This window comes from Mus caroli, unplaced genomic scaffold (assembly GCF_978045245.1).
Source record: "Mus caroli unplaced genomic scaffold, Mus_caroli_1 scaffold_11, whole genome shotgun sequence".
Taxonomy (NCBI): Eukaryota; Metazoa; Chordata; class Mammalia; order Rodentia; family Muridae; genus Mus; species Mus caroli.
The window spans coordinates 109,865,964-109,878,796 of record NW_028227266.1 but is presented as its reverse complement, the minus strand read 5'-3'; the positions used below and the strand labels follow the sequence as shown (position 1 = coordinate 109,878,796).

At 40.7% G+C, this 12,833-nt stretch overlaps 1 protein-coding gene across 16 annotated transcripts in view; it reads right to left on the bottom strand.

Annotated features, from left to right (window-relative positions):
- The window catches only part of Lrrfip2 (LRR binding FLII interacting protein 2), a 106,280-nt gene that overhangs the window by 24,385 nt on the left and 69,062 nt on the right, over positions 1 to 12,833 (bottom strand). For 9 of the 16 annotated variants that reach the window (XM_029481647.2, XM_029481648.2, XM_085828084.1 and 6 more), the window contains 3 exons: positions 10,443 to 10,487; positions 9,007 to 9,123; positions 6,079 to 6,150 (listed from right to left, as the gene is read on the bottom strand). In XM_029481647.2, the coding sequence (XP_029337507.1) occupies positions 6,079 to 6,150; positions 9,007 to 9,123; positions 10,443 to 10,487 (234 nt within the window). The remainder of the gene's footprint in view (positions 1 to 6,078; positions 6,151 to 9,006; positions 9,124 to 10,442; positions 10,488 to 12,833) is intronic. The other 7 variants (XM_085828085.1, XM_029481650.2, XM_085828087.1 and 4 more) reach the window with 1 other exon arrangement.

The window sequence follows — 12,833 nt, the reverse complement described above, 5'->3', positions numbered from 1 at the left end:
ACACGGAAGCATTCCACACAATGCAAGCAGGCTAGGCACTCCTCGTTCAGTAGCGTGCACATGTAACAGAGATGAGACGACACTAATGCCTCTCTGAGAAGTGGTCTCTTTGCATACCAAGAACACAACATCAAGCAGCAAAGAAAAAGTGTGCAGAAAACATTTGTTTTTAAGAAACAGAAAATGTACAACAAATAATATTTTCAAAAGTTTCTCTTGTAGTTTTTAACAAGCAAACGCCTGGTGTTCAAAATGCAGAAGTTTGAGAGAGCACCATCTCTGTCTTCACAACATACTAATCTGAATTTTCTGGGTTTCTGTTTTCAATATTTCCTCAGTGTGCATAATGTTAATGTAAATGGGATGGACACTCCTCCTAGCAATTATCCATCTTGGGGTCATTGTTAAATAAATACAAAAATCACTTAAGAGCTATTGCACAGTGTCTGAAATTTCACAAAGCTTTTACCTAAGATATTGCATAGATATTTTAAAACAGTAAGTAACTTGATAACTGCAATTGCCTTTGACTTATTAAAAGATAAAAAGAAAAACTCATTTAGAAAAGCAACTATTTTTGGAGATTTTTAAAAAATAATAATAATACAAATGTCTAACAAACCAAAATCAGTAAAACAGGCTTAGGACTCGGTAGTGAGAATTCTGGAATTTTGGTTTCTTTTAAAAGCACAGGAATATAATAAGAATATGTTTTCTTTTTAATCCCAGGTATGGGATATGTGACTACTTCAGACTGTCCACTGCACCTGACTATGATTTGCCTCCTGCTCTAGCAGGGGCATGATTTTTGTCAGCTGCAAGTGATTTCTACAATCGTGTGACATTTGGAATTCTGGGGACTTTTCAGAAGGTATATAAATGCTAGGGCCCCAAAAGGCAGTGTGGGTTGTTGGTTGGTTGCTGTGTTTGAGGTTTTTAAAGTAGTTGTGAACAAAAAATAAGGTAAAATAAATAAATATCCTGAGACCCTTAATCAGCAGAAAATAGTCTAATGATAATGTCTTCCCCTTTCAACTCTACTCTTTTCTCTCCTTTATCTAGTGTTAGGGGCTGAAAAGGGCAGAAGAAAGAACAACCCACAATGCAGCCAAAGATAGCTACAGAACTCAAGAAGTGTGAGAATTCTGGTTTCCTTAAAACTCAGTTCTGTGACTACTACATTTGTGTTTTAACCCCAGGTGTGGGCTATGGAGCTGCTTCAGTTTGTCCACAGCCGCTGGCTATAACTGTCTCCTGCTCTGGGAGAGGCATGGTTTTTGTCAGCAACATAGTTTAATTCTGGGGATTCTGGAGAGGATACAAATTCAGAACCCCAGAGGGTCTGTGGCAGCTGCTGCCCCGCCACCCCGGGATGCTGGTTCATCCTGCGGCTATGTTCACTATTGCAGGACTGCTGGATATTCTGACAGTGAAGACTGGACTTGCCCCTAGGAACTCAAAACCCTTAATGGACAGGAAGTAGTCTAAAGAGGTCTATGTCCTCCTTCTCCTCAAGCTTCTCTCTCTCCGTCTACAAAGTGTAGAGGGGTTGGAAGGGATTAGGGTGGAATAAAGGTTGGGAGGGAGGTAGAAGTGTAAGAACCTAATGAAGTAGTAAACAAATAAGTCAGCAAGAGCCCTAACATTTATAACCAGTTTTTCAACAAAGGTGTCCGCACAATCCAAAGGGGAAAGAATGAATGGTACTGGAACAACTCACTGTTTAAAGAACGAAGACGGATGCCAACAACACTCACAAAGATTAGCTCAAGATGAGCCAACCCTCTAAATGCGAAGCAAACAACATCAAAACTAAGGAAATACAGAAGTAAGTCTTTATGGCTGCGGGTGGGTAATGAAAAAGGAGACCCTTATTAAAAATTAAAACTTTACTCAGTGAATGGCAATTCACAGTTCTGATAACTGGCTTCAGCCCAGACCTAGAGAGTCAACAACAGGCTCAAAACTCAAAATGATGACTTCATGAGTAGGCAGATCCCAAAGAGGGTTTAATATGGATCTCCAAAGAATACAAGCTCAGCAGTGCTCCTCACTAGGGACTGCACACCAAACCACAAAATGTGGCCCAGCGTCCCATCTGCTAAGATAGGGAGAACCCATAACCAAGGCATAGGACCGAGGGCAAATGCTCAGTAGAAGAGACCCCCACCTCAATCCCTAGCCAGCCCTTCTCTCCTCAAAGAAGGAAGGATTAGGGAGGGTATGGTGAAACTGGGTCCCTTACACTGCTGACATAAGTTAAGTGCCTACTCTGGAAACAGTTGGCAGTTCCTCAGATGCCCAATGCTCTAACCAGCAATGCTTCACAAACCAGAACTAAATACAGGTATGATTCAAAATAGCATTGAAAACATTTAACTAAAAGCCTATTTTAAAATTTCTACTATAGGAAGGTCCAAATTCAATGATATCTATTCATATAATACCAAATTTCATCCAAGAGGCTGAGAAAAAAAAATCCTCATCATTTTAGGATGTAATTCCATGTTTAACAGAATCCAAGGAAGCTCAGAACTAAGACACATGGACAAGATACACAATGCAATAATAAGTCCATTTAAATTCTGTGCAACATGATTCCCTGTAAAAAGCATACAACAGACTTTAAAGTGGGGCTGAAGGGATGGCTCAGTGGTTAAGAGCACTTGCACTTCTTCCAAAGGATCCAAGTTTGATTTGTGGCACCTACTACAGACGGCTCACAACTATCTGTATCTCCAGCTCTAAGAAAGTGATGTCTTCTGGCCTCTGTGGGAAACCACCCACGTATACAAGCATAAAATATATTTTTAAGAAAGACTTTAAAGTGCCAAGGTGGAAAAATATTCTAATCTTACTAGCATAGTGATAGTCATTTTGAGTCAGTTTTATGAAAACACAAATTTTCAACCCTCTCCCAGATCCACTGATTCCCAAACTGGAGGTCGAGACTAGCACTTTATATTTTAAGCAACTCCAGGTGATTTTGATATACACCACATTTTGGAGCTACAGTGTAAATGTTTAAGCTTTGACTATGCCTAGATATTCCTCAAATAAGCATTCATAACTGATGCCAAATCCTCTCCTAGTACTTGAATTCAGCATCTTCATGATTTTAGTCTTAGTTCACAGTATAAAATGGACACTTAATACACTGATCAGTTTGTAGCTGACAAGACTCCTTCTCCTAGTCTGCTCAGTAGTTCTTTCTGGAATTGAAGAGATGACTGACTCCTAAAATGAAAACACAAGACTCAAGCAAGCACTTATGTCAGACAATTTATGCAATGACAGACACTTTACTCTTGTCCTCAACATCTCAGCTCCTACTTGAGTAAACACAACAAACCTATGTAGAGACTGAGGTAGTTCCCAGCACATGCTAAGGAACGGAGTCATCTTAACTGCATGTCACCAAAATCTCAAGTCCTAGTAAAAGCAATATGAACTCTCAGAGACTGGAAGAATGAAAGCTGCCCAGTTTGGGCTGGGCCCTTGGGGACGTGAAGCCTCAACTATGTCTTCATCTCTCAGAGCTGGGTTTGGTCTGGCTAAATGAAGATTTTGTTGGGCACACTGGTTGCTTACTGAAGCTAGTAACAGCTATGGTGCAAAGCTTCTGGTTGCCTAAGGGAAGTACCCAGCTGTGCCTCTCAACTTCCAAGAGGAAATTTCTGAAATCTAAACTTTTATAAGCATCAGTGTTTTTTCTGTCTTGCTTACCCAAAGTTTTTGTTTGTTTGTTTGTTTGTTTGTTTGTTTGTTTGTTATTTGAGACAGGTGTTCTTTCTGTGTTGCTCAGATTGGTTTTGGGCTCACAGGCCCAAGTCATCTTCCTGTTTCAGTACCTGGGGTTTCCAGTGTGTGCCTCTGAACCTGGTCCAAAAGTGTTTCTTTCCCCTCTCTTCTCTCTTTTCTCTCCCTCCCCCTTGACCTCAGTTTGTTTGTATTTGAGACAATGCTGGCCTTAAATTACTGATCCTCCTACCTCCACATCCCAAGAGCTGGGATTATAAGCATGAGGATATATGTGTACACACACACACACACACACACACATGTGAGAGCTGTTTTGATTATCAACATGACTACATCTGGAATTAACTAAAACCCAAGCGTCTGAGTACACCTGTAAGGGGTTTGTTTTTCTTGATTGGATCGTTTAAGGTTGGAAGACCCATCTTAAGTCTGGCCCACACCTTCTAGTGGCAGCCTCCATAAAGGTCACTGAAAGTGGACGCTTTGTGCTTGCCTGCTTGCCCTCAGTCTTCCTGGCAAGTTCAGTCCTTCACGGGCATTCCAGCCAACTTCTCTGGGGTTCCTGCATATACTGATGACCAACTAAGACATGCAGCCTCACAAACCTAACAACTACTGTGGCAGGATTTTCCCTGTCCAATTACATTAAAATAATATAAAATATTAATAATATTAAATAGTGCAGCAGGAGGCCCGTGACTGGACAGGGAAAAGGGAGGCGGAGCTAAGAGTTGCAGAGACAAAGAGCATGTCAGGAGAGAGAAGAAGCCAAGATGGAGGTGGACAGGAAGAAGGTCCTGTGCCTCTCAACTTGCAAGAGGAAATTTCTGAAATCTACAGTGTGGCTTTAAATAGCCACAGGTAGATATGATATCGTAAAGGATAGACTAATTGGGATAATTTGTCTAATCTAGGTGGGCAGGTTTTATCATTATCAATTGGTTCTGAAATTATTGTATTGGTATCTTGTGAATTGAGAATTTATTAATAAATCTGACTTGTTAATTATAAGCTTCTAGCGTTTTGTTTCTACCAGGTGGCTGGGTGGTGTGGTGGCTGACCGCAGGGTGGACTGTGGTTGTATGGAGCCAGCGTGGCAGCAAAGGGAACTTGGGAGCTCTGGCCCCCACCAGAGAGTTGATGGGTAGAGTAGCTGATGGAGCATGGGAACTTGGCAGTTCGTATTTAATACTTCTGGAAACAACTAGGGGGTTGAGGTGGGAGTGTGGGGAGGGATGTGCTGAGTCACCTTTCGCTGTGTGGCACGTGCTCAGTTACCTTTTGGAATGCCCTGCATTCACTCTTACAGATACTTGCTGGTGTCTGACTTAAAAAACAAGCAAACAAACAAACAAAACCACTTTAGTTTCTTCATCATATCCAGCTTGAACTTAATACTGAAACATGGAGGGCGTGGGCATAATCAGATGCTATTTCCAACCAAATGTCTCCCTGACACATTTACAGAGGCAAGTCTAGACATCTTTGTTGGGAATAGATAAAAGTTATACAACTTGCCCTCCAAATTATTATTTTTTTTAAGATTAGATCCCTTAACATTTTTAAGTTACATTTATTACTGCCTATATGGCATGGCACACAGGTGGAGGGCAGAGGGCAGCCTGCAGGTGTCAGGTCACTTCTACCATGTGTGTTTCAGGGATCGAACACAGGACGTCAGGCCTGGCGGCAAGCTACTTTACCCACTGAGACATCTTGCCAGATCCAAATTCATTAAGACACTGAACACATGTCATCCTTCTTAACTTACATACAGGCAAGAAAAGAATCAGTATGCAGGCTCCAGGCCCCTTCTTCTCAAAGGGGCAGAACAGTGCTTCCTCCTTCCACTTTAACCAGAATGGACTTGGTGACAGAATCAGGCAATGTTTTCATTGTGCTGGGAAGAATTTCAAGGTCCAGTCCTTAATAAAAATATCTTTAGAATATTTGTAAGTGTTTGTCTCATGTTGTATGACTAAGACCTAAATATTTGACAAGTAGTAAAAATTGAGTGTGTCAGCTCCAGGCCAAAACAGGATGACCATAAGCTTAAGACCAGACTGGGCTACATAGAGTCCCTGTCTCAAAACAACAAAAAAGTACAAGCTACATTATCTTCTGCTCAGAATACCTTCCCCAAACCCACAATAACCTTGAAACATCAGCCGGATCGCAAGCTTCCCTTGACTGTGCTTGGCAGGTTAAGCACATGCTTGAAGGACAAACACTGTTAGTAAAGCTATGAGCAGTGGGACCACCATCACCAACACTTCTGCAACAGAGCATGCATGGGCTGCAGCAGGAGCCCTGTACCTTCAGTTCCTTAAGGCCCTGCATGTACCGCCCTTCTACATCATGAATCTGGTCCTTCAGGTCATAGATGTCCTGCAGGACACAGGAAGGAACCATCGCACAAATATAGCTCAAAACTCAGAAGAGTCACATGAAGACACAACTTAGTTCATCTAAAACTAGAGAAATTAAATATAAAAATACAAACATTCAACACTTTCAAACCACCACAAGAGGCAGGTTCTTCTGATGACAGCAGAGCTGGAGAAACTGTCTAGTCTCAGTACTGTCTTGGCACTGAATGTTTTTTAAGATGGCATAGAAAACAGAAGCCAGAATATAAATATATATTTTAAGATGTGTATTAATTCTAACATTTTTAAATTTTATAAATCATAAATATTTTAGTACAATACTTCATTTGCAACTAATAAACTACATAGTAAATTTATTGGAAGCAAATTTTACTCTTCATGCATAAGTTTCAAAAGCCATAATCCAGTATAATCCAGTTCATACTCAACATACTTGGTCACTTTTAAATAACACAGGTACTAAGCACATTAATTGGGAGAAAGAGAGGCACGTTATGCACACTGAGGACACTTTTCAATGAGAGATTCTGTCCTGAGGACACATCCAAGTGGTGACAAGAGCATCTGCTCCAAAGGTTTCCATAAAAGTTCTTAAATAGGCCAATTTTAAAAGGGAAAATACTATGTCTTGTGTCCAACCACATCATGTAACGTTAAGGTGGGCTCTGAGTACAACAGTGGCACAGAATGGATGGTTGGAGAACATCTTGTTCTGTGCTTTCCCTGCCTATCTCATTCCCTTCGGATAGGTGTGCTAGTCTTGTACTCACTGATTCATTAAACAACCACTTTGCTAGGGGGCCAGCCCATCAGAAGTCAGGTACTAGGACCTAAAACCACCTCTTTCTCAGAGGCTATTATTTCAAGGGAAAAAAACTACACAAATGCCAAAAACTATACAGGAGCTGCCTAAGTCCAAGGCTGGAATAGCTTGTCTCAGTGTCCTTCTGTCCCATGAGAATGAAGCCCCTAAAGGCAAGCTTTTTCCTTATGCAAACTCTGTGTCCTCAGCACACACGCCTGGCCAGTAGTAACAGCTCAAAGAACTCCACTGGCCTGGTCAACTCTCCTCCCTGCTACTGTTCTAGAACTCCTCGTTTTCTGCTGTCTTGCAATTTCACAAACCAGGCACCTGCCCCAGTACACATCCAACCTCTTCTGCTACTCGGCAGTAGGAAAGCACGGCCACAGGTACAGCCTCCAGGTAGCCGACTCCCCCATACACACACACACACACACACACACACACACACACACACACACACTGCTGTCAGCTGCTGTCAGCTTTTGCTCAGCTTCCCTTTCCACCTGCTCAAGCCAACTCAGAGAAATACAAGCAACCTCACCTTTACAAAAAAGAAAACTAAAGGAAAAAAGGCAGCTATCCGATACTCCCATCTCCTGACTTACTGCCCACCCTAATCTTAGTATTACAAAGTAACTTCAGGGCCAATCTTACATTTTCTCCCCTGAAAGTCATCAACTGTCCACTTCACCCTCACCATTCAAGCCCTGGGTGATACTCTCCCTCAGGACTGTGGCTAGAGTTAAGAGTTACTTTTAAGAATGCAAACCAGGGACTGGAGAGATGGCTAAGTGGTTGAGAGCACTGACTGTTCCTCCAGAGGTCCTGAGTTCAATCCCCAGCAACCACATGGTGGCTCACAATCATCTATGCCCTCTTCTGGTGTGTCACACTCATATTTATTAAATAGATAGATAGATAGATAGATATCTTAAAAAGAATTCAATTCAAATCATACTGCTCTCCTATGCAATACAGGAGTTGGGATTTGTACCCCCACCTACATACTGCCTTCCCCCCCCTCCCCCCACTCTCCTGCTTTCTTTCACCAGCAAATCCTCCTTCCTTATCCTCTGGCAAGTATCCTGTACCAATAACCTTAAAGTTCTCTGAACTCATTCAAGAGAGACTCTCCTCCACCTTCTATGCTTTATTCACTTTTATTCTTCCTTCAGTCTTAGCTTGGCGCTTGCTTCTCTGAAAAGCCTTTGCTCTCTTTTCCTGGTCTTTGCAATGCCTTTCTAAACTAATTACCCTGCTCTTCGTGCCACTGCTTACTATTAGCTGCTTCAACTGACGCACATCAGTCTGTCCTTTCAAAGAACAGTGATCTCCTGAAGACCAGGTTACAACTGGCTGTCTACAGGTCCACTGCCAAGTGTTCAAAAACTGTGACTGAGTGAGCGAGCGAGCAAGTGAGTGAGTGAGAGAGTGAGTGAGTGAGCAAATGAATGTAACTGTTCTCACAAGTCTTGATCCACTCTTCAGATAACAGATTCAGCAAATAAGACATTCAAAAATAATCGTTTGGTACATTCTCATCTTTGAAATAAAAGGGTTAATAAATATGGAGACTCAACTGATGGATTAAGTAAACTTCCCACTAGCTCAAGTATTTCTGTTATCCAAATATTATACTTTTATTACTATGAAATACTGAGAACCTGTATTCAAGTATCTAATATGATAATGGCTCAAAAGGCTAAAAATTCCTTCTACATAACCTGTTCTTTGTAAATTCAAATATTTTCCACTCAAAACATGGCAAGGTCATTCTTAAAAGAAAACTTTCATATGGATCACATAACTGTTTGGCACTAGCAGAACCCATTGCAATGGCATCAAACCTTCAGAAGAGAGAACTGAAGAAAGAATAATCTAATCCACTCCTCTCAGCTCTGAAACATCCAGGTAAGGTTTCTGAGCTCTGATGCCCATGTCTTTACAGAAACCCTACTTTGTTCCTCGTAAGTCACATGAAATGTTAAAAGCTCCACGGACTACCAAAACACCAAAGCTGCTTTGCATAGGCAGGCAGACTGTGCTTACCCGCAGTTCACTTAATGAGGTGTCTGGGTCTATTAAGCTGCTGGTGTCCCCACTACCCCGTCTGGATGAGTTCCCACTTAGAGGCGTTGTAGCCGAGGCAGAATTTCGAGATGAAGGCTGAAAAAGGAAAAAGAAATGGCACTTGTGAGCTGTGTCTTCAGATGTTTGCTGTGAAGATGAAGCAAGGGGCAGAGCAGTGGGGCAATAAAGAGCCTTGGATGAACATTCTAATAATGCAGTCAATAGGGACCAATTGCAACCCATGCTGGTCTCAAACACGGGTGAGCTGTCAGGCTAACAGCCGTTTCAGAACTAATGTCTTATTAGTGCTTCCCTACCTTGGTTCCTAACACTGCTTAAGCATCTCACCTTTGCTAAGAAAGATGAACTATTTTTGGCTAAAAGCAAGAACATGCATTTAGACTGCTCTTCCCAAAGCCACACTGTTGACTAATAAACAGAAGAAAACTGTCCTATCTAGAAAACTTGTGGAGAGCCCTGTGAAAGCACTTGAAATGTGGCTGATTCCAGTGAGATATAAGTAGAAAATGTGTACCAGACTTTGAAGGCTTTCTGCAGAAAAAACTGTGGACAAAATGCACCAGTCATGTTGGTGCAGTGTCATTGGCTGCTGCAATAACTAAGGCCAGGCTACATACAAAGACCCTAACTCAAATATCACAAAACAAAACATTTATGTTGATGCTATATTGAAATATATTGCTTGACTATTGAGTTGAATATTATTTAAATTGATTGTTTTTTCTAGAGTGTGGCTGAAAAAAATTAAAATCACATAGACTTATAATTCTGCTTTGCATTATAAAATTTAACACAACATTTTCCTGACTTCCTAAAAATATGTTTTAAAGCTGGATGGTGGTGGCATATGACTTTAATCCCAGCACTTGAGAGGCAGAGGCAGGCTGATCTCCGTGAATTTGAGGCCAGCCTGGTCGACAGAGCAAGTTCCTAACAGAGAAATCCTGTCTCAAAAAAACAAAAGAACAACCAACAAAAGATGTTTATGAAAAAGAACCTTTACTGCAGAGGCACTCCTCCACAAGGAAGCTATCCTAGTTTCCTTATAGAAGTGATTTAGCTATAAGAAGAAAAATCAAAAGGATGAGTTTGTTGGTCTATTCCTAGATGCTTGGTTTTCGTGTCTAATGGCTTCTCAATGTCAGTTTCAGAGACTGCAAACCAAAGCCACAGCCAAGAGCTTTAGGATGACGGCCAGTGAAATAAACGCACTCTTCTCTCCATGTAGGACTTTCACATGATCTAAGGCTGCAGGAATTTCGAGGGGTCAAGGACAGGAAATAGACGAAGGGAAGAACCACTCTGTCAGCCAATTGTGCTGAACAGAGTGAAAGAGTCACAGGAAGCATGGGGCTGACCCCGAGAGCTCCATCCATCAAGAACTTTATACTCACTCTTGTGTAATTTTCAGCATACTGTTTGTCAGATTTTTCATCCAACTAGAAAAAAAAATAGAGATAAAAATCAAGAAGACGCTCAGCATTGTTGACTTGTTTTGGGGGGAGAGGAGCAAACTCAATGGCGCATTCTAAGTTCAGTGATGTGTGGAACCAAAGTAAACACATTAAAACTAGAATAAAAGCTATGACAAAGCATCAAGAACTTTTAGTCCACATCCTAAAGAAGATCAGCAAAAATCAAGCAGCATAGATTCGAAATTTTAGATTGTTTAGACAGATTTTTTTTCATGGTATTTAAAATACATTAGAGAAAACTACATACAAACCTCATTGTGAACACTGCAAACGTCAATACAAAATGTAAGCATTATTAAGATACAGAATAATGCATAAAACTATTTAATGACAAAAAGGATTATAAAACCTTTTTCTTTTTACACAGCAAACTCAAAGAATACAAGGGTAGAAAAATTGGCCTTTCTCCACACCAAGCCCTGCTCTACAAAGGGCAATCACCCCAAGCCTCTCAAAATCTTAACAACGTCACAGCCACATTCTTGAGCTCCTTCCCCCCACTTCTCTTTCCTTCATAGAATGTCTGATTCCCACACTATTACACTCATCTGCTTATTTGTTGTCTGATCGCTGTCATGCAAGCCTTGTGTCTACATAGACTGTCTGTACTTCAAGAACATGGACCAGCAACTAGTGTGTAAGGACTCAGAAACACTACACCCACCTGTCCTCACAAGACTTTCTTGTTTTAATAGCTTCACTGTGGCAAGTCACCTCAACATGTGACATGCCTGTCAGACTAACCTGTCTCTGGCCTCCCAGACCTGCTGCAAGAAGGGAAGTCCTTATAGACCTACTCCAAAAGTCTAACTTAGCTAAGGGAAAAAATTCAGAGGATCTGAACATGATTCATGAACTACAGCATACACATTTGTTTGCATATACTATTAACCACACTGAAAAGGTAACATCAACTTTAAACAAAAATAAAATATCCCTAGCCCTGAACTGTGAGGTCAACCTTCTCAGCCCATCTAGGTAGGGACTTGGAAACTTTCTCCAGCTGATGACTAAAACACCATTCTGTTCGCTTTTGCTCAATGACTTGACTCCAATGTCCTCGCATTTGAAAGGTTTTAGAGTGTTTTCTATTACCCAGTTGTCATGTTTGACAAAGACCTTTTACTCAGTTAGTACTCTGTTAGTGATGCAAATGCTGGGGCTTGATGTATTTTTGGGTCCTTTCTTGCTGTAATATTTTCAAAAGGAAATCATTTTAATTTATTTAGATTTATTTAAAAATAACATCAAATGTCACACAATAAGCAAGTGATGACAGCTGGACTCTCAATATTGCCAGTGTCTGCTCTATATGAAGACATTCCCTCTCAATCTGCTCTGGTGAAAAGCACTGAACAATGGCTAATATCATTCAAAGTCAAGAAGGGTATCTTTATAAACTGCCTTATTTTTCTAACTCATTTCTGCTATTATTTCATTAATGAGAAAAGAAATATTCAAAATTAAAATAGTCTAGTCCATCTGAAATCCTTCTTCATATTACCTTTCTTATAAACATGACCCCCAAACTCACCCACTTTTACCAGAGCATCACTGTGGAATAGCCTACATCTCAGAGGCTGCATCACTGTGGAATAGCGTACATACAGAGGCTGCATCACTGGAGCACCACAACACTGACTATAGTGCTCACTGTATTCTGACAAACTCAGTGTCACAACCCAAACTGATTATCAGCCAAACCTGAGGAATCGTTAAGCCAGCACACAGCAGCCATGCTTGGCTGCAGTGGCTCAGCCAGAGACTCTGTCAGGCTCCCTTCCGAGGCTCACGCTGTCTATGAAAGGGGACTGCAATGACAAGCAGTGTTTACAGTGAAGGCTGAAAGGACCTGCCAAACTCTGACATGGGTTTCAAATGCAGTAAAATTTAATCATGCTCAAGGTATAAAAATAAGTAAAATGCTTACAGTGTGGTTTGTTAAATGTACTCACTGAATCACAATCACCCATTAACTTCTAATAAATGTCCTTCATTTGAAATACTTTGGGAAAAAAGTGTTTCAAATTTAGGATTTATTTTTCAATTGTGGAAATAATTTTATCTCTTGGAGAGATGGTACCCAAATCTAAACATAGAATACACCTGTATTTCATACTTTATATATAACAGTTAAAGTTAATTTTATATATTATTTTTAGTGTAACTGAACTGACGGCAACCCAGCTTATAGAACACGTTAATATTCAACAGCCTTTATATTTTAGAACAAAATGGATTTTTTTTTTTTTTTAGTTTTTCTACTAAGAATACTCAACCTAAAAATAAGGTTATCTAAAAGTTGTTTAA